Source organism: Tenrec ecaudatus, chromosome 4 (assembly GCF_050624435.1).
Source record: "Tenrec ecaudatus isolate mTenEca1 chromosome 4, mTenEca1.hap1, whole genome shotgun sequence".
In the NCBI taxonomy this organism is placed as follows: domain Eukaryota; kingdom Metazoa; phylum Chordata; class Mammalia; order Afrosoricida; family Tenrecidae; genus Tenrec; species Tenrec ecaudatus.
In genome coordinates this window covers 64,503,394-64,530,966 of record NC_134533.1, presented here as the reverse complement: position 1 = coordinate 64,530,966, position 27,573 = coordinate 64,503,394, and the positions used below count along the sequence as shown (strand labels likewise).

The 27,573-nt window shown below is 40.4% G+C and overlaps 1 protein-coding gene across 2 annotated transcripts; it reads right to left on the bottom strand.

The window, feature by feature from the left end:
* Nucleotides 1-27,573, bottom strand: LOC142444841 (interferon-induced very large GTPase 1-like). Of its 2 annotated transcripts, XM_075546142.1 has the most exons (4): nucleotides 27,446-27,573; nucleotides 24,640-24,709; nucleotides 11,202-11,361; nucleotides 1-9,674 (listed from the first exon to the last, which is right to left on the bottom strand). In XM_075546142.1, the coding sequence occupies exon 4, from the start codon at nucleotides 9,670-9,672 to the stop codon at nucleotides 2,398-2,400; it is 7,275 nt and encodes a 2,424-aa protein (XP_075402257.1). In that variant the 5' UTR covers nucleotides 9,673-9,674; nucleotides 11,202-11,361; nucleotides 24,640-24,709; nucleotides 27,446-27,573; the 3' UTR covers nucleotides 1-2,397. The 2 variants fall into 2 exon arrangements, with proteins under 2 accessions (XP_075402257.1, XP_075402259.1); XM_075546144.1 differs by lacking the exon at nucleotides 24,640-24,709.

The window sequence follows — 27,573 nt, the reverse complement described above, 5'->3', positions numbered from 1 at the left end:
ACATAAAGCACATGTGAGTTAAATATTGCTAAAGAGATAGATAAACCATAACCTAATATCAATTCATTTTCTATAGTCAATCAAAAGTGAATTAAAGGAAAATATCTTTCATTGTGCTAACTTATTGAAATGTAATTATGCAAAATATTATAAAGCATGCTTAAATTTGAGTTTCATTGTGATTAGATGCTGTCGAGTTGATTCTGACTCGTCAGGGTCTATGGACAAGACAAAACCCTGCCCCATCCTGCATGGCACGCAGTTGTTGTTATCTCTGTTTGGCCTCATTGTTGCAGCCAGGTATGGGCTTAGGATTAATGAATTCCTAATTATTTGTCACAATTAGTGATATGCGAAGACTGGAATTAAAATGCCTAAGTTATAAAGTAATGCATTTAAGAAGGACAACAAGAAAATATTACTTAAGAACTTCTAAATGAGCACAAGTTTACGTTATTCTAAAATATTATACACTTAATCTAACTTTTTCTATGGTAGTGGTTGAATAGTACTTTGGAAATATTTTCAATTATGAGTATTATATGTGGATAAAACTGAAGCTAACAAACTATAAGGACTATTACTAATCAATATATGCATATGGTATTTTTATCCCTTTAAAGTTTCATTAGGCTTTAGATGAAAGTTTACATAGCAAATTAGTTTTCTAAGTCAATGGTTCATCCCCAAATTGTTTCATGACAGTGGTTGCAGTCCTCACAACATGTTAGGTCTCTCCCTATTTCCTCCCTAGCTTCCCTGCTTCTATTGGTCAGGTTTCCCTTCCTGCCTTGTCTTTCTTTTTAAGTTACTCTTTAAGTCTTGTTCTGAGGAATACATTCTTCAAGGGTGTTATTGTTTATTTCACAAACCCATCTGTTATTTGGTGGTGTCCAGGAATGTTTTGAATTTCAAATAAGATGTATTTCTTAGGATAACAATCTCTGGTGTTCATCTAGTCTATTTCAGACTAAAATTACAATTTCATTCTATTTTCCCCCTTATTTTAAACAGGACCTTCTGTTTTCATTCTGAGTAGAGAGGTTGGTTTTGGGATCTGAGTATGATCTAGTTCTGGTCTCAGGTTTGAGGAGGTTATGACTCAGGTGGGCTGACAAACTGCATCTTTGAGTCATTGACTTTCTTAATTCTCCTTTGCTCAAGGTGAGAAGAGACAAGTAGTTTTGTTCAGATGTCTAAATAGTTTCTATGACTGTGTGTCTTATGTTTTTTTATTATATGAATTTATATTTGAGTTGTGTATACATGCAGTAATTACAGATATGTATGTAGAACTATCCACAACCATACCTGTATAAGCACATATGTGTATTATTGTATAATCTCCAACACCTATTTAGCATTAGTAGTTGGGTTTTAAACCAGAAGGAACTGAGCAGATAAAAATGAAGTCTTTCTTTTTGTCAGAAACAGTTAGTTTGCCATTTGTCCTCAAGTTAAGAATATTGTAGAGTCATGTGGATTCAAAGCAGAGCATACTTTATTACTTGCAACAATTAAGACGTAAGGGAGATCGCTTTCAATACACCATCTCCTGGAGCCAATGGTGCAGGGATCTACAATGCCAATGAGGAAAAGGGGAAGTATACATATTCACTTTATTTCTGGGAATTTCAATCTACTCTTTATTAGGAAGGAGCCCTGGTGGCATAGTGGGTTGCATGTTGGACTGCTAACTTCAAGGTCAGCAGTTTGAAACCACTAGCTGCTCTGTGGGAGAACGCTGACATTTTCTACTTCCATGCCCTTAAGTAAACCCATAGGTGTAGTTCTACCCTGTTCTTTAAGAACAGTATGAGTCAGAATCAGTTCAATCGGGGCAGCGAGATTCATAAATGATTGGGTGAACTTTTGTTATGGAAGCTACTGTCAGACTCCTTGCTTTGGAAAGATGTCTGGGTGGAAACCTGAGGGCACCTTTGATATGTGTCTGGTAGCTTTTGGTTTCTTGATATGAATGCTTTTGGTCTGAGGAAGCTGAGGTCAATAGGTTTTTCCTGGGCAAAGACTTGAAACTAGTTAAAGCTGGTTCTTAGCTGAGTTTCCACAAACAGCACAAGTGGAAAGATGAATAAAGAAAAAGAAGCATCTTGGGGGTAGTAAATAATGTGGCTCACCCTATAATGAGCCTACTCTGCTTCCTTGAGTCTGATTTGTTTGTTGGTTTCAGTGATTGAATGGTCAGTTGGTCACGATGGTCCCTGAAAGCTCTAGTGTGTCTGACTTTTATAGGGAATTTTGAACTCTTTATTTATTGATTGATGTATATTTAGGGGCTCTATTTTGTAATACATTTCAAAAAGTTTTCCTTCTAAGGCGGAAGTGCTTTAAGATATTTTTCATCATATTTTAGAGCTTCTTTGAAGTCCCTGAATATTACTGATTTTTCAAGTCATGGAGCACTTGTTGCTTTGTGATATTGGTCCATGCACTAGGGATTTGACCTGCATTTGTGAATCTATGCCCATATTTTTGTTCGAGATTCTGTCTGAAGTGACATATAAACCATTTCCAGTAGGGCTGGGAGGATGAATCCGGGGTAATGCTCCATGTAGCATAATACCCTCCTGCCTGGCGGTAGTTCTTGTATGGGACTCTCCTGTCATCACTCAAAACTAAGTTACAGTCACTGGCTACCAAACTGGTACAGCAGTCAATGACAAAGTCATTTTTTTGATACCAGTTAATTCCATTGACAGCCTGAGGACGATGGAAGTGGACTCTATGGTCTCCATCATGTGTAGAAATTGTGTTTGTACAAATTGCCTTACAGAAAGGGCATTGTTTCCAGCAGCCACAGAGATGTTCAGAGAGATAATTTCTAATTTTAGGAATGATTTTTTCTATAGACATAGTCAGAGAATCCTGTTCTATTCTGGCCATTGTGGGATCCAAGGCTTCACTCATGGCCTCCTTGAGAAATTCAGTATCTTGTATTTCTTGGTGTTCAATGCTTACCAAGTCTTTTCGTGGAAACACCAACTTATCTTTCAGGTGATCACAGAACAGATCCAACCATTCAGATGCAGTGCTGTTCTTATCCTTGGCCACTGCAGTGGATTCACGAATGGCTTTGCGGATGATGCCCTTGATGTCATCTAAGCTGATTTTTAAAAAGGTCTTTATTCGCTCACCTCTGTTTTCTGAGCAGTATCTTCGAATATGTTGTTCAATGTAAGTATCAAAAAATGCCTGTGGATTATGAAGGTACTCCTGGTATTTAGAAAACTTTTCTTCTTCTGCCAGAGAGATAAGAATGTGCTTCTCCAGGTTTGCTCTGTTTTCATTGAATGCAGGGGTGTTAGCCCTCATGTCCCCAGCGATTTGATGGGCCAATCTATTCAATATGGCAGTGGAGGCAGCAGGAGTGAGTTTCTGCCACAGAAAATCAACAAATGCTTTGACAGAGGTTGCTCCTTGGCACGAAACCTGAAAACTCATGAAGAAGTCATCTTTCTTGCTTTCCAGATAGTACACAGGATCATTTGCTTTCTGAAATGCCTTGTGAATCTCCTTAAATTTCTCTGTTGCACTTTGGAACAAACACAAAGACAAGTCAATCATATACGCCCTTGTGAATTCATATCGATTCTCGGTGGGCGCAGATTTCACCTTCTCATCTATCATTATCAAGATTTCATGGAAATAACTTGGATTGTAATCACATTGCTGCCTTCCAATGTTGTTAATAATTTCATGAAACCTTGAAAAAATGCTTTCAGTTGTCATATTTATGCGCTCTTTATCCTGAACCTCCAACTTATTTTTTAATATCCAACCCTTGCTCATTTTTATATGTTTATCATAGTTGATTTCAAATTTTTGTCTGAAATTATTCTTTAATATGGTTGGCATATTTTTTTCCTTTTTGAAATAGTCCAAAATAATATTTTCAGAATCCACATCAATGTTAGGCTCCATGTGCGAAGGGGCATTAGAGGATACATCATAGACCCACTTTTTCCAAAGTTGATTGAATTTCTTGAGTAGCTCGTTCTCACTCAGTTCTTTGTCTTTGACCATTAAAGCCAATGTTCGGCTTCTTTCCAATAATTCCATTTCATAACCTGACTTCTTTGCATCCAGTTTTTCTTGGCTTTTCTTTAAAGAAATGAGCTCCTCAGCTTTTCTTTTGGTTTCTGATATAAGGGCCTCTTTAAGCATCATCAGTTTATTCTCAAAATTTGCTTTCCACTGGACCAGTATTTCATTATCTGGGTCTTCTGAAAAGAACTTTTCAAGCTCTTGCTGGATGGCTCCATATTTTTCTGTCACTGGCGCCTCAATTGTGCTCATTTTGATGATCTGGATTTTTCCATTCTGAATCTGGTTGGTCAGTGTGTTCTGCAAGCCTAGTACATCACTCCTCAGCAACCAGGTCCAGCGGTTATACATGGTTTCCAGTTTGCTCATGGCCATGACCTCTTTGGTATTCCTGAAGCTGAAAATAAAGTTTTCATTCACTAGGGCCCTCCACAAATCTTGAACTCGATATTTCACTTCTGATAACTTCATGATGCTACCCCTGGATTCCTCTTTGGCAGTCCTAATAATTCTGCTTTTCAGTTCTTGGACATTGTGGCTGTAACGAGGATTGGGAGGGGCCATTGGGGGGTTGCCATCCCAGAGGTGGGCAAAGTAGAAGACGTGATTATTGACATCAAACTTAATGACATCACTGAATCGGGTCACATCAGAGCACTGTTCCTGTTCAGCTGCTATTGCTGCCATTTCATCTAGTCTCTGCTCTAGCCGTCTCCGTCCTTCCATTGTTTGGTCTTTAGCTGTGACTTCCCCCACATTCTGATGGACAAACAGGCAACTTGGGGAGATTTTAACTTGTTTCATCCTGAGAAAGGCTTGGACAACTATTTGTAGAATATCCTGCATCTCTGAAGGGTTCTCTCCAAAAATATTGATTAGAGTCAGGTTTCCCAGTCCGATGACGAAGGTTGCTAACTCATTATCCCGATTCTGGGACTTGTTGTTGAGTTCTGGGGCCCGAAGTCCTTCTGTGTCCACAACAAGCATAAAGTGGAAGCCGAGTTCTTCTGTGAATGACTCATCCACCTTCAGAAGCTGCATATAGGCCCCCCGGGTACACCTCCCTGCACTGACAGTGAATTGCAGCCCAAACAGGGCATTCAGCAGAGTAGACTTCCCTGAACTCTGTAGGCCAAGAATAGAGAGAACAAACACTTTTTTGTTACTAAGTTTTTCGGAGACCTTGTCGAAAACCGCTGCCACCCATTTCAGAGGGACATAGGATGCATCTCCATCCATCAGCTCAACAGCGGCCCCTGCTATCATCAGGTCCGCAGCTATTTGGGGAAGAGAGAGGAAAAGGGCATCTTTTATGGAGGAACTTTCTTCTAGTGCTTCATAGATCTGTCCCACTTCTCTGAGAAGGTGCTCAATTCCCAAGCTACAATCATTAATCTCACTGCAGATAGCTTCGATGGCATTCTGCAAGCTCCTGAGGGAGCTACTCTTTGGTGCTTTTTGCTTTTCGGTTTGAAGCTGTGCCCACAAAGAGCTTTGCTTCTCACGCAGTTTTTCCAAGGGTTCTATGGTTAGGTTGGTCAAAAGCACACTCAGCCACTGCAGGAAGTAAAGTTTGGTGTGAGTTTCAGAATTTTCTTGGAGGATTTCCAGGACAGATCGCATTAAATCATTCAGAGGAAAGGCTTTGTTTAACTGCTGATGCCGTATCCGTTGTTTGTCTGTCTCGATGTCACTCTTGTGTTGCTCAATGCTCCTCTTTCCCTTTTCCCTCAGATGATAGAGTTCTTTGTCCTTCTTACACCAGAGGTGCCATAGCTGTCCTTGAAGGGGCAGTAAGTTTTCCTTCACCTCAGACAACTTTATTTCTCCTAAGAGAGCAAGGAGTGTTTGTGCCTTTTCTTTGGCTTCTTGGCAGTCTCTCTGGTCTTCATCTATTAGGAACCCTTGCCGGTGAGCAATGTGGACACAGTCCTCTAAGCTGAGTGCCTTCTCTGACAGCGCCAGTAAGCTTCGGATTGTACTTGAAAGCTCATCTGTTAACTCGGCCTCATTTCTATTTTTGATCCCAATTCTCACTTTCTGGCTGGCATTATTGGCCACTGTTCTTTCTTTGTCATCAAGCAAACAGATCAGAGGCTTTGAGGACTGCCACAAATCACGAACAATTTTTCGGTTTTCATTATTGCTGTCAGACGTTGACATGAGGATCACAACGAGAGAAGAGATTTCCTGCAGGAAGAGGAGCTGTTGTTCATGGTCCTTTGCGTCACCGTGGAGATTGGTGAATGTCACACAGTTGTCAAATCTGTCCTCCTCTTCCCCACCTGGACAGAACCAGCAGATTTCTACCACACCCGTCATTAAGAGACAGTCTCTGCTGCTGCCTGTGCAGTGTCGGTGGAAAAAGACATCATGTTTACGTTTACTGACAAGCAAGTTCATGATCTGAGATTTGGAAGCAGAGAAGCCATTTCCAACTCGAATGAAGGACACAATGGGGGTAGATGCAGCACACATCTGCTGGTTCTTGAAATTGCTCTTCTTCCCTTGGACTGCTTCTCCTGCTTGCTGCCAACTTCTTCTAATCTGCCTGAGAGACCAGAGAGAGAATTCAAGTTGGGAAGTGCAGGGATTTGGTACCAAAAGCGGAAGAGCAAACTGACAAATGGAAAGTTTGGCAAAAAGATATTGTCTGGAAAAGTCATCTGCGCAGTGATAAATTGCCATCTGAATATCCATTGGGTGAATGTGCTTCTGAGTCGGGGCTAAAGTATTACTGGCATTATCAGTGTCTTCAAAGATTTCATCATATGGGTCCAAAGCTTCATATTCGGTGCTTGAGACACTGGCAGAGACTGAGTCTTTTGTGCTGTCACCAGCTTTGAAGACCAGGTATCTCAGCTTATAGTCAAGCATCAGGAGCTTCTGCAGAAAATAGTAGGGAAGCTCTTGTTCAGAGCTGGGTTGGGTGTTAAACACAGAGGCCTTGTAGATGAGATGAAAGTTTGCTCGGCCCATCTTCTTTGGGTAGTACTGCTCTAGGCCTAGACGCTGAAGTAAATTTTGGAACGCTTCATTTTTGATCCCTTCGGTTTTGTTATTCTCACTGTTGCTTGCCTCTTGGGGCTGTTTCTTTCCACTGCAGAGACTTCTTAGTTGCTCTTTCACCTCATCCATTTTCAAAGAAGACACAGTGACATCGTAATTCCCATCAACCAGCATTCCCAAGTCTTTCTCTAGGTTTTCCCAATCATGATCTGCCCCAAGTTTGGTGAGGACACATTCCACTTCTTTAGACATGGATTGCCCGATGCGTTGTCTCAGAAATGCTAAACGTTCTGCTTTCTTCTCTGGAAAAACAGCTCGAATTCCTACCGTGGCTGTCAGAGCCGTGAGCACCAGGAAAGCCTGAGCCCCATAACTGCAGGTAATTTTCAGCTCGTGGTACTTCTCATAAGCACGTTCCATTTCATGTAGCAGGTAGCCTACCTCATCAGACCCCAGCAGATACTGAAAAGTGTTGTGCACCATGTGGTAACCTGCCCCAGCTGCAATGGAAAGTAGCAAGAGCTGTGAGTCCAGCTGCCCCATTTCCTGAAGGTTATCCAAGAATGACTGAAGAGATAAGCTGATCTTATACGTAGCTTTTCTTTGAGCTTCCTCCATTGATTCCTGAGAATCAGCGTTGCCCTGCAATTCCATGAGGGCCTTCAGAGTCTTCTTTAAGATTTGAGTTAATTCAGAAAATTGAGAGATGTCGACTTGCTCTTGGCATGATTCCGGTTGGAAGATCCACTGCAAGATGGAATGAGCTTGAGGGAATTTTTTCACTTTGTAGATGTGAGGATCCAGAAGAGTACGCAACTGAGATGTAATAAACTTAATATCAAGATCGGAAGACTCCTTGCAAAAGTTGAAAGTGTCCACCAGGAAATTCTGCAAGTTGCAATCTGTGAGGCACATGTTAATCCAGGTGTCATAACTTCTAACTTTCTGACTCAAAGTTTGCATAAACTCTATCATTGTTCCCAGCTGCTCTTCAGGATCAGATATGTCCCAAGATTTCACATCCTCTAGGAAAACCTTAACTTCCTGGTCAGCAGTAAGGAATTCCTCTCCAATTTGAATCTGGGCCGTCAGTCCAGTTAGTGCCGTGTAGCTGTCTTTCAGGCAGTTAGCCAGCCGAAGAGAATTCTTAAAATCACTTCTGTGGTTGGAGGTGATGATGTCCCAAATGGGCACCAGTTGAAGGCCTCGGTCAATGACACACCAGGTTTGATTGTTGGCAACAAGCCCCGATTTCCACTGGGAAAGGCCATCTGCTTCTGGAGGTCCCCCTGTCTGGGCCACTGATAATTGAACTTTGGTTTGGAGGTTTTGGAAGCTAGTTCTCTGAGAGGTCATATTTGCATGAGAGTCTGAAATGTTCACACCGGCCGCAATGTTCACTCCAAAGCCACTGTAGCTGCCCATTATGTAAATATCCAGGGCTTCTGCTGACTGCTGCTTCACGTCTGCCAGTTGCTCACGTTTGAAACCCTCTGAAACAGCCTTCCACCAGTAGATTCCTCCCAGGTGCAGAGGGCCCTGGTTAGCATGAGTACCAAACCTGTGGAAGAAGGCCTCTGTCCTGCGCCTCACCAAAGGGAGTGTGTCTGGACCTTCAGGTTCTCCCAGGAGGTCTTCAATACATTTCAGTTCCTGGAGAGCAGCCTTGGAGAACTGGAGCTGGTCAATGGGAAAGTGGCATGAGGCCAATGGCATGTAGCTGAACTTGGTTGCGCAGAAATATGAGTGCTCAGAACGTGACTGCTGACTCTTTTGGGATTCTGACTGTTTACTCTGGTCCATACCTGCTTCAATGCTGAAACCCCAACCTCCACCCTTAGCTGAGGCTGTGGCACTGAAGCCTAGCTTCTCGATAGTTTGGGTGAATACAGATTCTGCTTGAGAAGATGAAAATTCTTTTGTTTCCATCCGGGTGCCCTGCTCAGGACCATAGAGTGAGAAATTTGGCGGGAGACTGATCAGTTCCTCTCTCTTCTCAATCAGATCCCCTTGGTTGCCGGATTTGTAAATTCCCTGCAGGGCCAACCCTCCAGATGCCCTTCTCACCAGCTCTTCATCTTCCAGGTTTAGACTCTGGGTCACTGTCCCCTGCATGCTATTGAGTTGTCTTTGTATGTTTTCCATGACTTCCCGTAGAGATTTCTCAGGGGATGGCCAGTACTCCCTTGGGATCTCCATTGCCTGCCTCAACTCTGCTTCCTTTGTCCTTACAGCCTCTTCCTGTCTCTGCCTCCCTCCTGACAGCAAGTCCTTCAGTTCCTGCAGTGCTTTCTCTGCCTGCTTCTGCTTGTTCTTCTGAAACTCCTGTAAACTGGAAAGAGTATTTGAGTGTGACACTTTTAGAAGTTTTTCAAGAGCCCTTTTTTCCCAAGGATGTTGTGCCTGGGATTTCAGCTTCTGAAGGTCTTTTTCTTCTACGTGTTGTAAGGCTTGGGTACAGGTTACACCCAGCTGTTCGTGCAGTTTGGGCAACCAGTACGCAACATCCAGTCCCTCTTTCCTCAGCATCTCTTGGAGTTCTTGCCTCTCTGCTCCTTGGAGCGGGTGTTCATCAGAGATAGACTCTTCAGCATCCATGACTATGGAGAGAGCAGACACTGGGTTAGTCTGATTGTATTCTGACCTTAAGTCCTGTCAGCCACATAGCCCAATGGTCATCAGAATAAGGATGCACATCTGCAAGCCTTTTTCATTCTCTGCTGCCTTATAACGACAAATCTATTTTATTAATGTCTTCAGATTTTTCTGTGGTTGGTGCAAGGCAATATTTTGAATGTTTGCCACATGTATTGCCATGTTAGTTGCCAAGGCAAGTTGTAACTTAACAACCTGGCAAGAATAAATTACTTGGAGTGTATTAAATTGAGGGCTAGTGTTATAAAATATGCATATTTTGATAACTAAAAGAAATAAACCTTACTGCGATCAAGTCAGTTCTAGCTCCCAGTGAACCCACAGGTGAGAGCAGAACTGTCACTGTGGGTTTCAACACTGTAAATCCTAACAAGAGCAGAAAATCTAATTTTTTTCTATCAGTGGGGTGGTTGATGGATTCGAACTCCTGACTTCTCAATCAGCCTTATTATGCCACCTTATTGTTTTGTCACCAATTCCTTCTCTTTTCCTATTAGTTTCTATTAGACCTGTTTTGACTAGTTTTCCTTCTGTCAATTCTTTGAACATTTCATATTGTTTGTTCCCACACCCTCACCTTTTTTTTTTGGTAATAGTTTTATTGTGGTATACCTCTGATATACAGTTTAACCTTTCAATCATATTAAGAAGATATGTGTGATCATCACCACAACCAATCTCAGAACATTTTTCTCAATTCATCTGTCTTCTTTAGACGCTTTCTGCTTCATTTCATATTATGCTCAAATCGCCCCAGACACCAAACCCCTGTCCATGAAGTTGATTCCAACTCATAAGGACCCTAAATGGCAAGTAACTTTACCTTCCTTTATTATTCTCAACCTTTTAAAACATAATTCTAACCTGCACATGTCAGTTTCTTTTTTATTTCTCACTTACCCTTGGGTAATATCTTATTATTATGCATCCAAATTTCTGTAAATTGATCTCATTCAAATCTGTATGTGTCGATTCCAATACATTCCTGTATTTGATGTTTTCAGTGCTACTCCCCTCTAATTCCTTGTAGTCATATTTGTAGACTATATAAAATGACATTTTCTGTGTCCCAATTTCATAAATCATTCAGATTTCCCATTTCCTAAAATTTCAGACACTTTGAATGATATTACCATATTTCCACACCAGTGGATGATTAACTTTTACTACATGAATTTAGTACTTTATGTCTTCAGTTAATTCTCCCTTTAAAAAAATCCCCACTCACTCTTCCTTATATTTGGCCTCAGTATGTCTCTGTTGGATTGCTACTGTATATCATCCTCTATTTGGTCATTCTAACTTTGTGCTTCCCATCTTCCCCAGTGTCACTAAAGGTTGAAGGTGGATTTCAATGTCAATCCTAGAAATTGAAACCAGCCTTCCAAAGGGAAGATACCTATAATAGGTGGACGAACTTTTAAAGCAAATTATTTAATGGCACAAGGAGTTTATGATGTGGTAAAAATTACCTGGTAAATATTTGATAGAAGAAGCCGATCAATAAGATGAGTTTAGACTTCAGGAGTCATCCACTGGTCCAGAAGGGATGAGAGGCTGAGTAGTCATGGGAGGCTAGGCAACCAAAGCTGGAATCCAGATCCTTCCCTTCTCATGGAGGACCATTCACATCTAGGTTGAGAAAGAGGTGAACTTTAATGCTTTTGACCCAGCTTTGCAGTTATCTAGCCTTAACTGGACCCAGAATATCTCAAGGCCTAAAATTTCATGAAAATAACTCAGGTTAGAGTGTGTCCACATTTGTCAGTGTAAGACATGAAAAAAATAATACTAATCTATAAATTCTCAAGGATTCATGAAGGAGGTGTAGGGAGAAGAAAAATGAGGAGCTGATACCAAGGTCTGAAGTAGAAAGAAAATTTTTTGAAAATGATGATGGCAACAAATGTACAAGTGTGCTTTACACAATGGATGAATTTGTGGATTGTGATAAAATTTATACTAGTCTCCACTAAAATGATTTTTTAAAAGAAGAAGAATGTGTCCACAAGCACCCTTTGGAAGCACATGAATAGTCTTTCAAGTGGAAAAATAAAATTATTTGTTCTTTAAATGTTTCCAAGGAGCATTGGTAGCGTAGGGGTTATGAGTTGGGCTGTATGGTTGGCAGTTTGAAACCACCAACTGCTCAGAAAGAAAAAGACAAGGCATTCTACTACCATAAAGAGTTACAGTCTCAGAAACCCACAGGATGATTGCTATGAGTCAGTATAGACTCGATGACAGTGAGTCAAATGATTTTGAGAAACATTTTAAATGAATCTCATTAAAATGGCTTGAGTATAGAATAGACAGGCAAAGTTGATGACATGATGCTCCATCAAGTTTATTTGGACTCATAGCTGCTTGGCAGGTCATAGTAGAATCACCCCATACGGTTTTCAAGACCTAAATCATTCCAGAAACCCCCTGCCATACCTTTTCTCATGGACTGGCTGCTGACCTTTTGCATAGCAGTCAAGTACTTACCCACTGCACCATTCCAGTTCTTGGTAACAGGATAATGTGAATTAAAACAAGAATACAGTGATATTTTCAAGTAAGAAAGGGGCAGAATAAAAAGTAACATTACAGATTTGAGCAAAAACTCTAGAAACACAGAACCTAATAAACATAATAACAAAAATCGAAACTTGATGTATGGATCCTTACAAAAGTTGGATGTAGCTGAAATAAGATTTAGAAAAGTGAAGCAGGTTAAAAGCAACAATTCAGAACAAAGCAGACATAGAATATAAACATGCATATATTTGTATGTGGTAGTTGCACAATGGCTGCAACAATGAGCTTAAACACCAGTTGAAAGAATGGCACAGCATCAGGTGCCTGTTTTTTGTTTTTGTTTTATATTTTTACATAGGGTTGCTATGAGCTGGAGCCAAGGTGATGGGAACTAACAACAACATGTAGATATGTGCATATCATATACAACACACTCGGAATATTTAAGATTTAATGTGAGTTTCAGAAAGTAAAAAGAAAAGAAATGGTGCAGAAACAATATTTAAAGTAATACTGATTGAAGACTGATTGAAGTAATACTAATTCAAGACAAGATTTAAGACCTTGGAAAACCCCAGGAAATAAAATAAATTTAGGCTGATAGTGACTAAAAACAAAGCAAAAGCAAAGCCACGAGCAAAAACTATTTACCTATAAGCAAATAATTATATATGTATATATAATTACACACACACACACACACACGCACGTGACTTCTCAGCAACATCAGTGAAAGCCAGAGGACAGTAGAAAAGAATTCTTCATTCGCTGAAACGAAAGAACTGACAACTTTCAATTCACTAGAAGTCTGTGGCTAAGATGGTAGACTAAGCTGCTAAGTTAAGCACATACACTAGGCAGATCCTTTACAACAATGACTGAAGACATCACTTGAAACATGTAGGGGTGACAATTCTGGAGCTCAGAACTTTAAAAGAGAGTATACATCAATAGATCAAATACTAATTTGAGGAAGAGAAGGTAAAAAAATTGTGAGCAAGGAGGCATATAGAGTATTGACTTGATAATAAGCCAGGCACTGTGTAGCCATTTTGAATTATTACAAGGATCATTCTGACCGGGGCAAGAGCCAGATAAGTGACTGCACTTGTCAGGATGCAGTGACACCCACATAAAGGATCAGTGACCAGACAGGTAGCATCTCTACAGCTACTCTGCACAATTTCCTGCTGACCAGAGGTGCTGCATCCCTTACTTCCATCAGCCCGTCAGCTGGTTCAAATAAAAAGGCTATCAAGACAATATCAATACAGAATGAGCAGTATTAAATGGGAAGATAATAATAAATTATGGAGTAACCGCAAAGAAAATTGTTAAGCTTTCTCAACAATACAAAAACAATCATAATTCTTCAATAAAAGCTAAAACAACAGCAATGAAATTGAACTCAGCAGAGAATACTATATGGAACAATGAACCATAAGAATTATAAAAAGATAAATAACACCAACAAAAAAAGCAAAATGATAGCAGTAAAATCATACCTCTTAATAATTATATTGAATGTGAATAGATCAGATGTACAAGTCAAGAGACAGAATAGCAGAATGGATAAGAAAACATGACCCATCAATATACTATCTACAAAAGACACACCTTAGACACTAAGACAAAATAAGTTAAAGACCAAAGGATGGACAAGTATTTCAAGCAAATGGCAACAAAAAGAGCAGCAGTGACCATATCAATTTCTGGTATGGCAAAACCAGCAAAAGACACAAGAATGATATTATGTAATAATTACAGGGTCAATACAACAACCAGATAGTACTATAATACATTTTTATTCATTCATTGAAAAAGCCCCAAGTTAAATCATTCAAACTTAACAGAATTGAAAAGAGAAATAGGCAACTCCATCAAATAGTACGTTAGTTTAGCACACCACTTTTGATGAACGACAGAACAACCAGAAATTCAAAAAAGGTACAGAAGTTCTAAATAACACAATTGTCTTATTTATCTAGTGCTGCTATGACAAAAATACCACAAGCAGATGATGTTAGCAAACAGAAATTTATTCTGTCATAGTTTAGAAGGTTAGAAGTCCAAATTTAGAAGGCTCTCTCTAGGGGAAGGCTTTCTTTCTCTGTTGGTTATACGGAAGGGTTCTTATCGTCTTTCAGCATCTGTAAGACCACCTTTTTTTCTTTCAGATTTCCATGTGTGTTGGTAGCCATTTTCTCCTAGGCCTAAGAGTTTCTCAGTGCAAGGACCCCCAGTCCAAAGGTAGCACTCCACTTCTGGTTCCTTTTTCTTGGTGGTAGCAGGTCCATCTGATTTCTGCTCAATTCTTTCTCTTTTTATCCCTTCTAAGATAAGAAGTTTTGTGGGACACACCCCAGGGAAACTGCCCTTACATTGTATTAGAGCAATGATGGGATTGATGGTATTGTATTCCATCGTAGGGGCCACAGTGGCACTGTGTGCTAGACATTGGATGACTATCTGTAAAGTTGATAGTTCAAACCCATCTGGTGTTCTTGGGAGAAAAATGAGGCTGTGTGCACCTGTAAAGTTCTATAGTCTTGGAAACCCTGTGGGTTCACTAGGAGTTGGAATTAACTAGATAGCAGTGAGTTTGCGTTGGTATTTTCTTATTAATTTACTTCATGGGGATCATAAATAACTCCTCAACATGATCCAGCTATGTTGGCACATATTTTATTTGGTGACATAGCTCAACCCATGACAAAAATCAGCCAACTTCACCTCAAGGAACACCCCTCTGACAAGAGTACATTATATATTGCTTCCCTGTGCACATGAAACATTGTCTATAATAGACCGAAGTTAGACTGCAAAGCAAGTTTATGTAAATTTTAAAACACCAAAATGCTGAAAATCATCCTCTTAGATCAGAATGCTATAGAACTACAAACCAACAACAGCAAGAGTACTGAAGAAAATCAAATACACGGAAACTGAACAACACAATAATTAAAACTACTGGGTATTAGTACAAATGAAAAAATGGGGAAATTATCCTTGAGTAAAACAAGAACAAAAGCACAACACAACGAAGTCTTGGTACACAGCAAAAACAGTGTTTAGTTGATAATTTATAGCAACAAACACACACATCAAAAATTAAGAAATAACCCAAAGCAGCATCTGGACCCAACATCATCCACAACTAGAAAATGAACAGCAAAATAGAACAGAAAGGAACAGCAGAAGAATGAAATAAACTTAACAGAAAAAAAAATCACCAAGCCCAGAAGTTGTGTCTTGGAAAGGATTAATAAAATTGGCAAAGCACTGGCAAGTTTAAAAGAGGAAAAAGACGGGGCATGCGCACATAACAAAAATTAAATGAAATGGGCAATGTCATGACATACTAAACTGAAGTGGAATTGTTCCTCAAAGAATGTTATGAAGAACTCTGCTCCAACACGTGTTAAGACCCAGAAGTGGACACATTTCTAGAAAAACACTCCATGGCTAAAGTAGCACAACCTGACGCCAAAAATTAGAATAGAACCACCACAATAGAAGAAATTGAATGGGCAATTTAACATTCCCAACAAACTTTGGTCCTCAAGGCTTCACTGGTAAATTTTACCAAATAGTCAGAAAAGAGTTGACACCAATCCTACTCAAACTACTCCAGAACAAAGAAAAGGGTGGAATATCGAAAAACTCATTTTATGAAGAATGTATAACCTTTAGAACACTAAAACAGAAAATTATAGATTAATGTCCCTTATTAAAAGAGACAAAAATTCTCACAAAATCATAGCATCGTAGTCAAAACAGCTTGGTATTGGTACAATGACAGACACCTGGACCTAGGCAACAGAATTTAGAAGCCAAAAGTACATCCATTCACTATGGACAACTGCTGTTTGACAAAGGGTTGGAACTCATGGGGAAGAGAGAGGCTCTAGATATTCATTTGCTGAAAATGAAAGGATTTATATATCTCATCATACAAGAAAAATGAACTCCGGTTAGATAAAAATCTAACTGTGAAGTCTTACATAATAAAGACTATCAAGGAAAAAACAGAAACAAACTTATGGTTCCTAACACATGAAATAAATACCCTATTAAACATAAATAAAAATACATAGAAGAAGACAAACTAGACAACCAGAACCTTCTAAATCTTAAATATTTATGCACTGAAAGACTAAAAACAGAACTTACAGAACAATAAATTATTTTCATAATCACATATCAGGCAAGGGACCAATTTCTAAAATGTATAGATAATGTCAACACCTCAACAACCCAAACCCAACAATCTGATTAAAAATTTGTTGCCCAGGAAAGCAACAAAGCCCAAATGGAGGAAGCACACCAAATTGTGTGATCATGAGGTTTCAACAGGATAGGGATCAGGCATCATAACACCCCAAAAAAGAACCATTTCTATGCAAACAAGGGGGATCAGAATGGAGATCCAAAACCCATCTGTAGACAATTGGACATCCTCTCACAGAAGTGTCACAAGGAAGAGATAAGCAGCCAGGATGCAGTACAGTATCAAAGAAACACACAACAATCCTATAGTTCTTGAATGCTTCCTCCCCCCACTGTCAGGATCCCTGTTCTATCTTACAAATCCAGCTAGACCAGAGCATGTACACTGATACAGATAAGAGCTTGCAACACAGGGAATCCAAGAGAGATAAACCCCTCAGGACCAAATAATGAGATTAGAGATACCATGGTATAACATAACTCTGCTGAGGTAAGCTTTAAAAAATGCAAAAGTTTCATAGGGTAATAGTTATTGTACACAAATATTCCTGGGGTGAGGACCAGGTAGTATGGCAGGGGGCAGACCAAATCTAGGGATACATATGGTTGCCAACTGAAAAGGAGTTGTGGAAAGGAAATTATAAGAAATGCATAGCAGGGGAACAAGACACTAACCCACCCAGTGGGAGGGTATTGTTTATTTTCCAAAGGGAAAGAGGGACCAGAGTTCAAACCAGTGTTTCAAGATGTGAATGCAACATGCTGGCGTGGAGTAGGGAACTAGTGGAGAGGTCTGAGGGTTCTGCCCAATCCAAACTATGTGGACACTTGTCCCTCCCCAGAAGAATTTATCTCAGGCAGCACTGAATCTGCAGCTCCAGTAGAGGGACATGTCTGATCAGAGAGCACGGAAGCAGATGAAGGGGGATGAGGAGAGAGTGGAGCAAATCCTAGCTCACCAAGCCTTGGGGATGATGTTTCCACTCAGAGCAGTTAGTCCACAAAGAAGACCACATGGCCGGCCCCACTATGAGTAATGGCGTCCCTCACTGACTCATAGCCCTTCAGGGGACGACACTTGAGATACAGTGTGAGAATGACTCCCGATGTGATCCTGGCACATGGAGACAAAACACTAAGGTTGTGCAACACAACAGCAAGGGAATGGAGCAGAGAGGTCCCCAGGGAATGCAGAAGGTGGACTTTGGGGCCAGGGCTTTGTTCCCCAACAGACTGAACTGGAAAACACTCCTAAAGGCGAACAAACAGTCCGTGAACTAACTACAAGTTTTGCTTTCTTGTTGTCTTGCACTTTTCTCATTTTTTGTTGTTGTATATTGTTGCTCGGTTTTGCTCTGTCTTGTTATTATGCATGTCATTATCTCTGCAGGTCTGTCTAAATAAGATAGGCTGGATGAACAATCTAGAGGAGAAAACAACGGGACCGACAGTTATGGCCAGATATGAGAGAGCGGGAGGTGTGTGTGTGTGGGAAAGCTAGTGGTACTAAAAAACCCAGGGACAAAAGAAGAGCAAGTGATCCAAATCGGTGGTGAGGACAGTGTAGGAGGTCGGGTAGGACATGATCAAGGCTAATGTAACCAAGAGGAATTACTGAAACCCAAATGAAGACTGAGTATGATAGTGATGCAAGAGGAAATTCAAAGGAAATAGAGTAAAGAGCTATAAGGTAAAGGGCATTTATAGAGGTCTAAATAAAGGCATGTACATATGTAAATATATCTATATATGAGGATGGGGAAATAGATCTAAGTGCATATGTTTATAGGCTTAGTATTAAGCTATTAAGCAGGTGGACATTGGGCCTCCACTCAAGTACTCCGTCAATGCAAGAATAATTTGCTCTATTAAACTGGCATTTTATGATGCTTACCTTCCCAACACAATTGCTGAAGACAAATCAGATGAATAAGCAAATGTGGCGAAGAAAGCTAATGGTGTCCGGCTATCAAAAGATATGGGATCTTAAAGGCTTGAAGGTAGACAAGCGGCTATCTAGCTCAGAAGCAATTAAGCCCACATGGAAGAAGCGCACCAGTCTGTGTGATCACGAGGTATCGACGGGATCAGTTATCAGGCCTCATCAGAACAAAACAATCATATCATTGTGAATGAGGGGGGAGTCAGGAGTGGATACCCAAGGCCCATCGGTAGGCAATTGTACGTCCCCTTACAGAAGGGCCTTGGGGAGGAGACAAGGCAGTCAGGGTGTGATGTAGCAACAATGAAACATAAAACTTTCCTCTAATTCCTAAATGCTTCCTCTGCCCGCCACTATCATGATCCCAATTCTACCTTACAAATCTGGCTAAACCAGGGGATGTACACTGGTACAGATAGAAACTGGAAATCCAGTGTGATTGATCCCTTCAGGACCAGTGGTGTGAGTGGTGATACTGTGAGGGTGGAGGGAGGGTGGGTTGGAAAGAGGGAACTGATTATAAGGATCTACATATAACCTCCTCCCTGGGGGACAGATAACAGAAAAGTGGATAAAGGGAGACTTCAGACAGTTCCAGATAGGACAAAAAAACAAGTTACAAATTATTAAGGGTTCATGAAGGTAGGAGGAGTGTGGATGGAGGGAAAAATTGAGGAGCAGATGCCAGCGGCTTATGTAGAGAGCAGATGTTGTGAGAATGATGAGGGCAATCATTGTACAAATGTGCTTTACACAATTTATGTATGTATGGGTTTTGATAAGAGTTGCATGAGCCCCTAATAAAATGATTTAAATAGAAAAAAAGGAAGAGAGACATAATTGTTATGCTGATACAAACCTTATAACAATTAGAGCACAGTCAACAGGACAAACCAACTAATAGCAAAAGAAAAGAAATAATAAACATCAGAGCTGAGATTCATGAGAGGGAAAATCAAGAAAACGATGGAAAAAATTAAGGCAGCTATAAGTTGGTTCTTTGAACGTAGTAACAGAATCGACAGACTTCTGGCAAACCTAACAAAAGAAGGAAGGAACAAATTTCAATTACTAGGATGAGGGATCAAACAGCAGACATTACACTGAACCCTAATGGAATCTAAAGCATAATTACACAGTACTATGAAGGCCTGTACTCCAATAAATTCAGCAACTTGGAAGGCATGGACAAATTCTTGGAAAAACAACCCCCCTAGACTATCACAGATGGACATCAAGAATCTCAACAGACCCATAGCAATGGAAGAAATAGACAGGTTATCAAGGGATTATTATAAAAAAATCCAGATGGACCAGATGGCTTCACAGGAGAACTCTACTAAGTATTCAGGGAAGAACTGACACCAATTCTATACAAACTCCTCCAGAACACAGAAACAGATGGCAAACTCCAGAACTCTTTCTATGAAGCTAGTATATCTCTGATACTTAAACTGGGCACGGATGGCACAATAATTGAGAACTACAGACCAAAATCCTGAATGAACATTGATGCAAAAATCTTTAACAACATACTGGCCAATAGAATACAAAAGTATATGAAATAAATAATTCACCATGACCAAGTGGGATTCATACCAGGGATGCAGGGATGGTTCATGATATGAAAGACCATTAATATTATTCATCACATGGACATGAAAATTTATAAGAACCGCATAATAATATCAATAGATGCAGAAAAAGGATTCAACAACATCCAACACCTATTCCTGTTTAAGACACTCAATAATGTAGGAATGGAAGGAATACTTCTCAGTATAATCAAATGATATATGAAAAACCAACAGCCAATGTGGTAGTCAGTGGAGAAAAGATGAAAATAATCCCACTGAAAAAGGGGACCTGACAAGGATGCCACTTGTCTCCTCTCTTATTTAGCATCGTAATGGAAGTCATAGCTAACAGCATGGGGCAAAGAAAAGACATCAAGTGTTTTCACCTGGGGACGGAAGAGGTGAAACTATCATTATTCACAGATGATGTGATCTTATATATGCACTATTCCAAAGTGGCCAGTAAACATATGAGAAAATGTTCCCAATCATTAGACACAAGAGAAATGCAAATTAAAACGACCATGAGATACCACCTAATACCCTCAAAAATAGCCCAATTCAAAAAATCAGGAAGTAACAAGTGTTGGGGGGGGGGGCTGTGGTGTGATAAGAACTCTGATCCAGTGCTGGTGGACCTGTATGTACAGTCACTATGGAAATTCATTTGGTGATATCTAAAATGCATATACTTGAGTATAAGCAGACATGAATATCAGCTGAGACACCTAAGTGTTCCACAATAAATGCATAAAAATTGTGCTGAAAAACTCGGCTTATACATGAGTATATATGGTAGATGGAATTCGCACTACTGGGCATATACCCAAAAGAGGCATGAAACAAACCATAGCCAGACATCTGTGATCCAATGTTCATCTTGGCACAGTTCACAATTTCAAGGAGTTGGAAACAACTCAAATTTCCTTCAAAAGATGAATGGATTAAAAAGCTGTGGTACCTACATACAATGGAGTATTTCACATCCCTCAAAAGCAATGATGAATGCGTGAAGCACATCTCCACATGGGAAGAACTGGAGGAAATTATGCTAAGTGAAGAAAGCCAAGCACAAAAGGACAAGTACAACATGATTCCTCTGATGTAAGCTTAAAATGAAAAAGGGGCATAGAGAAAAAGCTGCTGTGTTCATACATTCCTGGGGTAGGTCCAGGTAGTAAGGCAGGGGCCAGACCCAATCCATGGATACATATGGCAGTCAACTAAAAAGGAGGGGAAATGAAAAAAAGAAAAATACCTGAGTAGTGGGGGAACAGGGTACTAATCCACCCAAGGGGAGGGTGTTGTTTATATCTCCACAGGACACCGAGAGAGAGAGGGACCAAACTTCAACCTGGTCCATAAAGATGTGAATGCAACCTACCAGCATGAAGCAGGGAACCAATAGAGAGGTCTGCAGGGCTGACCCCAATCCCAACTACGTGGACACCTCATTACGCCCAGAAGAATTCACTTCAGAGGACAGGACTGAAGCTATAGCTCAGGGAGAGGGGAGTGTCTAATCAGAGCACACAGGAGCAAATGAATAGGGAAGGAGACATTGTGGACCACATCCTGGTCCACCAAGCCCCGAGGATGATATTCCTGCTCAGAGCAGCCAATGCACAGAGAGGACCATAGATCCAGCCCCACCACAAGACACAACATTCCTCCCATACCCATAGCGCTTCAAGGAACAGTACTGGAGACATTGTGTGAATTGTGCCCCATCTGACCCCACCACATTGGGGGCAAAACGCTAAGGGTGTGCAACAGAGCAGCAAGGGGAGCAAAGCAATGACATTTTCAGGGAAAACCAAAAATAGACTTTGGGGCCAGCGTGTGGCAACCCATCAGACTCAACTGGAAAACACTCCTAAGAGTCAACAAACAAACCTATAACTATTTATAGGCTTTTCTTTTTCTTTCTTTCTTTCTTTCTTTCTTTCTTTCTTTCTTTCTTTCTTTCTTTCTTTCTTTCTTTCTTTCTTTCTTTCTTTCTTTCTTTCTTTCTTGCTCTCACTCTCTCACTCTTTCTTTCTGTCATTGGTGTTGTTGTCCTTGTTTAGTTTTCTTTTTTACTTTCTTTTTCTCTGTCTTGTTTTTGTGCTTATTACTGTCTGTGCCGGTCTGTCTAGATAAGATAGGTGGGAGAAAACAATGGGACCGATGGTTCCAGGGCTCAGGGGAAAGGCGGAGGTTGGGGAAAGGAAGTGGGTGTTAACAAACCCAGGACCAAGGGAAAACAAGTGATCTAAATTTGACACTGATTACGTGGAGGGTGTAGAATGCCTGGTGGGGCTTGATGAAGGGCAATGTAACTGTGAGGATTTACTGAAACTGCAATGAAGGCCAAACAGGATAGTGGGACAAGAGGAAAGTAAAAGGAAACAGAGGAAAGAACTAGGAGCAAAGGGCACTTGTAGAGGTCTAAAAACAGGCATGCAAATATGTAAATATGTTTATATATGATGATAGGGAAATAGATCTATGTACATATATTTATATGTTAAGCATTAAGGTAACTGATAGACATTGGGCCTCTACTCAAGTACTTCATCAATACAAGAACACTTTGTTCTAATAACCTGGTATTTTGTGATGCTCAGCTTCCTGACAGTATCGCTGAAGACAAAATGGGTGTATAAGTAAATGTGGTGAAGAAAGTTGATGGTGTTATCAAAAGACACAGCTATCAAAAGACACAGTGTCTGGTGTCTTAAAGTCCTGAAGATAAACAAGCAGCAAATACCACATGGAAGAAGCACACCAGCCTGTGTGATCATGAGTTGTCAATGGGATCAGCTATCAGGCATTAAAGACCCACAACAAAAAATCATCAATGTGAATAAGGGGGAAGTACAGAGTGGAGACCCAAAATCCTTCTGTAGACAATTGGACATTCCCTTACAGAAGGGTCACAAGGAAGAGACAAGCTAGTCAGGGTGAAGTACGGCACTGATGAAACATACAACTTTCTTGTAGCTCTTTAATGCTTCTTCTAACTGACTATCATGACCCCAATTCTACCTTAGAAATCTGGCTAGACTGAGCACGTAAATGTGTACAGAAAGAGCTGAAAACACAGGGAATCTAGGACACATGAACCCTTCAGGACCTACAATGAGAGTAGCAATAACCGGAGGGTAAGGAGGGGAAGGTGGGGGAGATAGGAGAAACCTATCAAATGATCTACATATAATCACCTCTCAGGGGGAGTGACAACAGAAAAATGGGTGAAGGGAGGCATTGGCCAGTGTAAGACATGAAAAAACAATAATTTATAAATTTTCAAGGTTCATGAGGGATGGAGGGAAAAAATGAGAAACTGATACCAAGGGCTCAAGTAGAAAGGAAATGTTTTGAAAATGATGATGGCAACAAATGTATAAATCTACTTTGACACAATGGATGCATGTATAGATTGTGATAAGAGCTGTATGAGCCCCCAATAAAATGATTAAAAACAAAACTAAATTGATATTACCTAGTGTTTGTCAGAATAGAACAACTAGAGTTTTCATACACGTTTGCACCACTCTAAAAAGTTGTATTATGTAATCCTATTTCAAAGTATTTAATCAAGGAAAATAAAAGTATATGTCCATGAAAAAGTTTGTATGTCGATATGCAGAGTGGCTTAAAAAACAACATCCTGCAAACTGGAAACAACCCAAATGTTCACCAAAAGGTAAAGGACAAATAAAATGATATATCTTTGCAATGAAATTTTACTCAACAATGTACACGCACTGCCTTTGAGTCACTCCCAACTCATAGAAAACCTATAGGACAGAGTAGAATTCCACCTGTGCATTTCTGAGACTGTAAGTCTCCACAGGAGCAAAAAACCTCAACTATCTCCAGTGGATTGGCTAGTGGTTTTGACCTACTGAACTTGAGGTTAGTAGCCCAAGGTAACAATGCCACTAGGGCTCCTTTTATGTCATCAAATTAGTAAAATATTTAGATATGCAACACCATGCAGGATATTCAGGTAAATGAAAGAAACCATCAACAAGATAGTACATATTGTATTGTTCTTTTTATATAAGATGTAAGCTCATTTACAGTCACAAAAGGCGTTTATCAGTAGTTGCTTAGAGAGGAAGAAGGGATGGACAGCAAATGGACACTAAGAATCTTTGGGGATGCTGAAAATGCTTTGTATCTTTATTGTGGTGATGGTTTTATGAGTATATACAACTGACCAAGTTAATTAAACTGCATACCTGAAACCAATTTATTGTGTATACATTATTTTCCCATAAAATTAGCATTAAAATAATAAAAAATCTGACTTTGATTTTAAGCCAGTATAAAGGCAGGCATATGACACAGTCTGAAGTGGACACCTTTTTAGTGCGAGAATCTACCAAAACTCCAACACCTGAGAATTGCCTCATAGGGTTCCCTTAGCTGTAATCTATTTTTTCCATATCCGTAATCTTTACAGAAGCAGATTGCCACATTTTTTTTATCCCACTGAGCAGCTGGTGGGTTTGAACTGTCAACCTCTCCATCAATAGCCAAGAATTTAACCACTGCACCATGAGGGCTCCTTTGGTGTAGTTGCCAAGACAGACAGATTAGTTTTCCTTCATGTTTCTATTTATACAGCCGTATCTGGAACCTTACCAGAACTCCTCCGAAGCACACAGCAGAAGACGTTTTCCCTCTTTAGCTTCTGCAGTTTGTCTTCATGTACCTAGTGATTATCAGAAAATCTCTTAAGAGAACGAGCCAGTGTATTGACGTTAGAAAGGAACTAAAAAGCAACTGGGATACGGCCCAGGGACAAACAAGGACTTGGCGGGTAGTGCCACCACTCTTCCTCCAGGGCTTCTCTTCAATCCTCTGCATCAGAAGTCCTGAGCCCGGTAAAGAAAGCTGTGAAAGGCTCATGCAGGATAATATACAGAATCAAGAAACTCCAAGAGCTTGCGGGAAGATGGAAGAGTGTGGCTTCCTACTGAAAAGAGGAAGATGGGTGGTAAGAAAAGGTACAGGATTGGGAAGGGCTTGGGGAGACTAAGTGTTGTGAGGGACTTTGAATGCCAAGGCCGTGTATTTTGAGTGTATCATAACCAATGTAATTTTCGCAGCTTTGTAAACAAGAAAGTAAACTCCATTTGGGTTTTAGTATGCAACTTAAATTATCGACCACAAGAGGGCAGGAGAGAGCACTTACAAGAACTGCTCATCTAGTGCATTCAAATGAAGTGTCCCTTTCTTGTTTCATTCCTTTTCCTACCCTTTCCTCACTTTTTTTTTCAGTAGAAAGCCATTCTCTTCTACTTTGCCACAACCTCATGGGGTTTCCTAATTCTATACATTGTACTGCCGGAGCCCTTCACCACCTTCTCTGCCTGTGGCTCTATACTCCTGACCCAGCTCAAGTTTCCCGTGCGTGCGTCTGTCCCAGCTCAGCATAAATTTCCTGTGTGTGTGTGTGTCCCAGCTCAAGTTTCTCGTGTGTGTGTGTGTGTGTGTGTGTCCCAGCTCAAGTTTCTCATGTGTGTGTGTGTGTGTGTGTGTGAAATTAATGGAGAAGCCTTCCATTAATCTTTGAGGTCTACACTCTCTTTTTTGTACTTGCAATAAACCCAAACTAAACCCACTGCCATTGTACTGATTCAGATCCTGAGAGACCCAATAGGACTGAGCAGAACTGTCCTACAGGGTATCCTAGCCTGTAAAACTTAATGAAACACACCCAATTCACAATAAAAAGTTTAAAAGAAAAAATATCTTAAAGAAATGAATGAAGTGCATGATATTATTTTATTTAAAATATACAGTAAATGTTTTAATATCAAGAAATGCCACGGGGCTACCAAAAGTTCATGAAAAATTCAATCATAAAAAAGCTTTATTGGTATTTAATTTACATAAGTGTATGCAATCATCACCACAATAAATTTCACCACATTTTCTTCTTTCTGGTACTCAATGTTGTTAGCTCCCCATATTCTCCCCACCCTCCCCGCCATGGCCCCTGGTGATTATTAATCCAGTTACTGTCTCCGTAGACTTACCTCTCCTAGCGTTCATATTCAGAAAGTCCTATGAAACTAAAACAAGAAACAAACACATAGCAACCCCCCAAAACCAACATAGAAACAAATCTCAATGAAAAAGAAAGCAAAAATATTAAAAATGGAAACATCTGAAAGATAGATCAAAAGGGAGATCAAATGAAATGGTGGTAACATTTTAACCCAACCAGGTCTTTCATAAACAACCTCACAATGCTGTCTGTCTGGTAGCGAGGCTGTTCTCCTTCCTGAACTAGGATCAGAGGCAGTGCGTCTTTATACAAGCAAACGACCTTAGTCTACTGTTGAGGGAATCTGGTGGGTTGGAACTGGCAATCCTGAGGTTAATAGTTCAGTGTTTGAGCCACTACACCCTACCCTAAATTACACGACCTTGATTGACAATGTTAAACGTTACCTGATCCCGGTGCTCCTGAAAAGCAGGTGTAGTTTCCCTTGACCATTTTTTATTCCAGTATACTGCTTACCGCAAAAAACCACTTGGTCCAATGAGACTAAGATAAGACTCATAGATGTCCTTCTAGTTTACTTATGACAAGGCCAGACACAGACCTCTGAGTTCCATAACAGATGAACGGAACCATTTATTATCTCTGAAGAAAGTGAGGACAAAACGAGGTGGTTGAAACTACCGACTAAACTTGAGCTACGTTTCTCTCCTTCTCACAGTACCCTGAACTTGACTCAGCCTCAGCCTCCCAAGAACAACCTCTGCCATCGAAGCAATGCTGATTCATCGCAACCCCCTGTGGGTTTCTGAGATTGCAACGGACTGTGGGAGTAGAAAGCCCAGTCCTTTTCCCACAGAGCTGCTAGTGGTTTAGAACTGCTGACCATGAGGATTGTAGCCCAACTCGTAGCCACTACAGGTCAGTCTGTAACTCCTCGTGAAGAATACCTTGCCTCTCCTAAGCAAACTGACTTCAGGGAAAACCTGATTATTTCACTCCTCAAATTATTTTTGTCCTAATTTTCTTCAACCTCTCCTAAAAAAACCCAATGAATTCCATTCTGCCTGACCTTTGAGATTTCTGATGTTAGGAAAGCATGTGATGCTACACAGACACTGTGGAATGAAGCCTCTGAAGATAAGATTCAGTTCCCTAACTGTAACAATCCTTTCAAATATACTTTCTTTGGCTCTAAATCTGAATTTGTTTTTATTTCGGAACACAAATGCTCAAAATGAGTCTTAACATTCTTTCCCCCTAGTTGTGTTTGGAGAACAAGAATCGTGTCAAATATCTATTTGTGATCTACTTGTTTCTGTGTCTCCGACTCTGCTCTCTGTGTCTGTTGTCATCAGTTCCTGGCTCTGTGTCAGTCTCTGCATCTGTTGCTGTGTTTCTGCACCCCTGCCATTTTCCTCCTTCTTCTCCCCCTACCTTGTCTCCTGGAGGCTGAGATCCTGTTTTCAGGTGGCTCCTGGGTGAGGACTAGGCTGCTGACTCCCAGTTCCCGTTCCTCAGAGCTCCGACCTCAAGAGCGTGCCTGCTGTGTGGCTGAATTTATA

Bases quoted from the DNA above. Each gene is read 5' to 3' on its own strand.
- LOC142444841 (XM_075546142.1), bottom strand. From the start codon at position 9,672: ATGGATGCTGAAGAGTCTATCTCTGATGAACACCCGCTCCAAGGAGCA.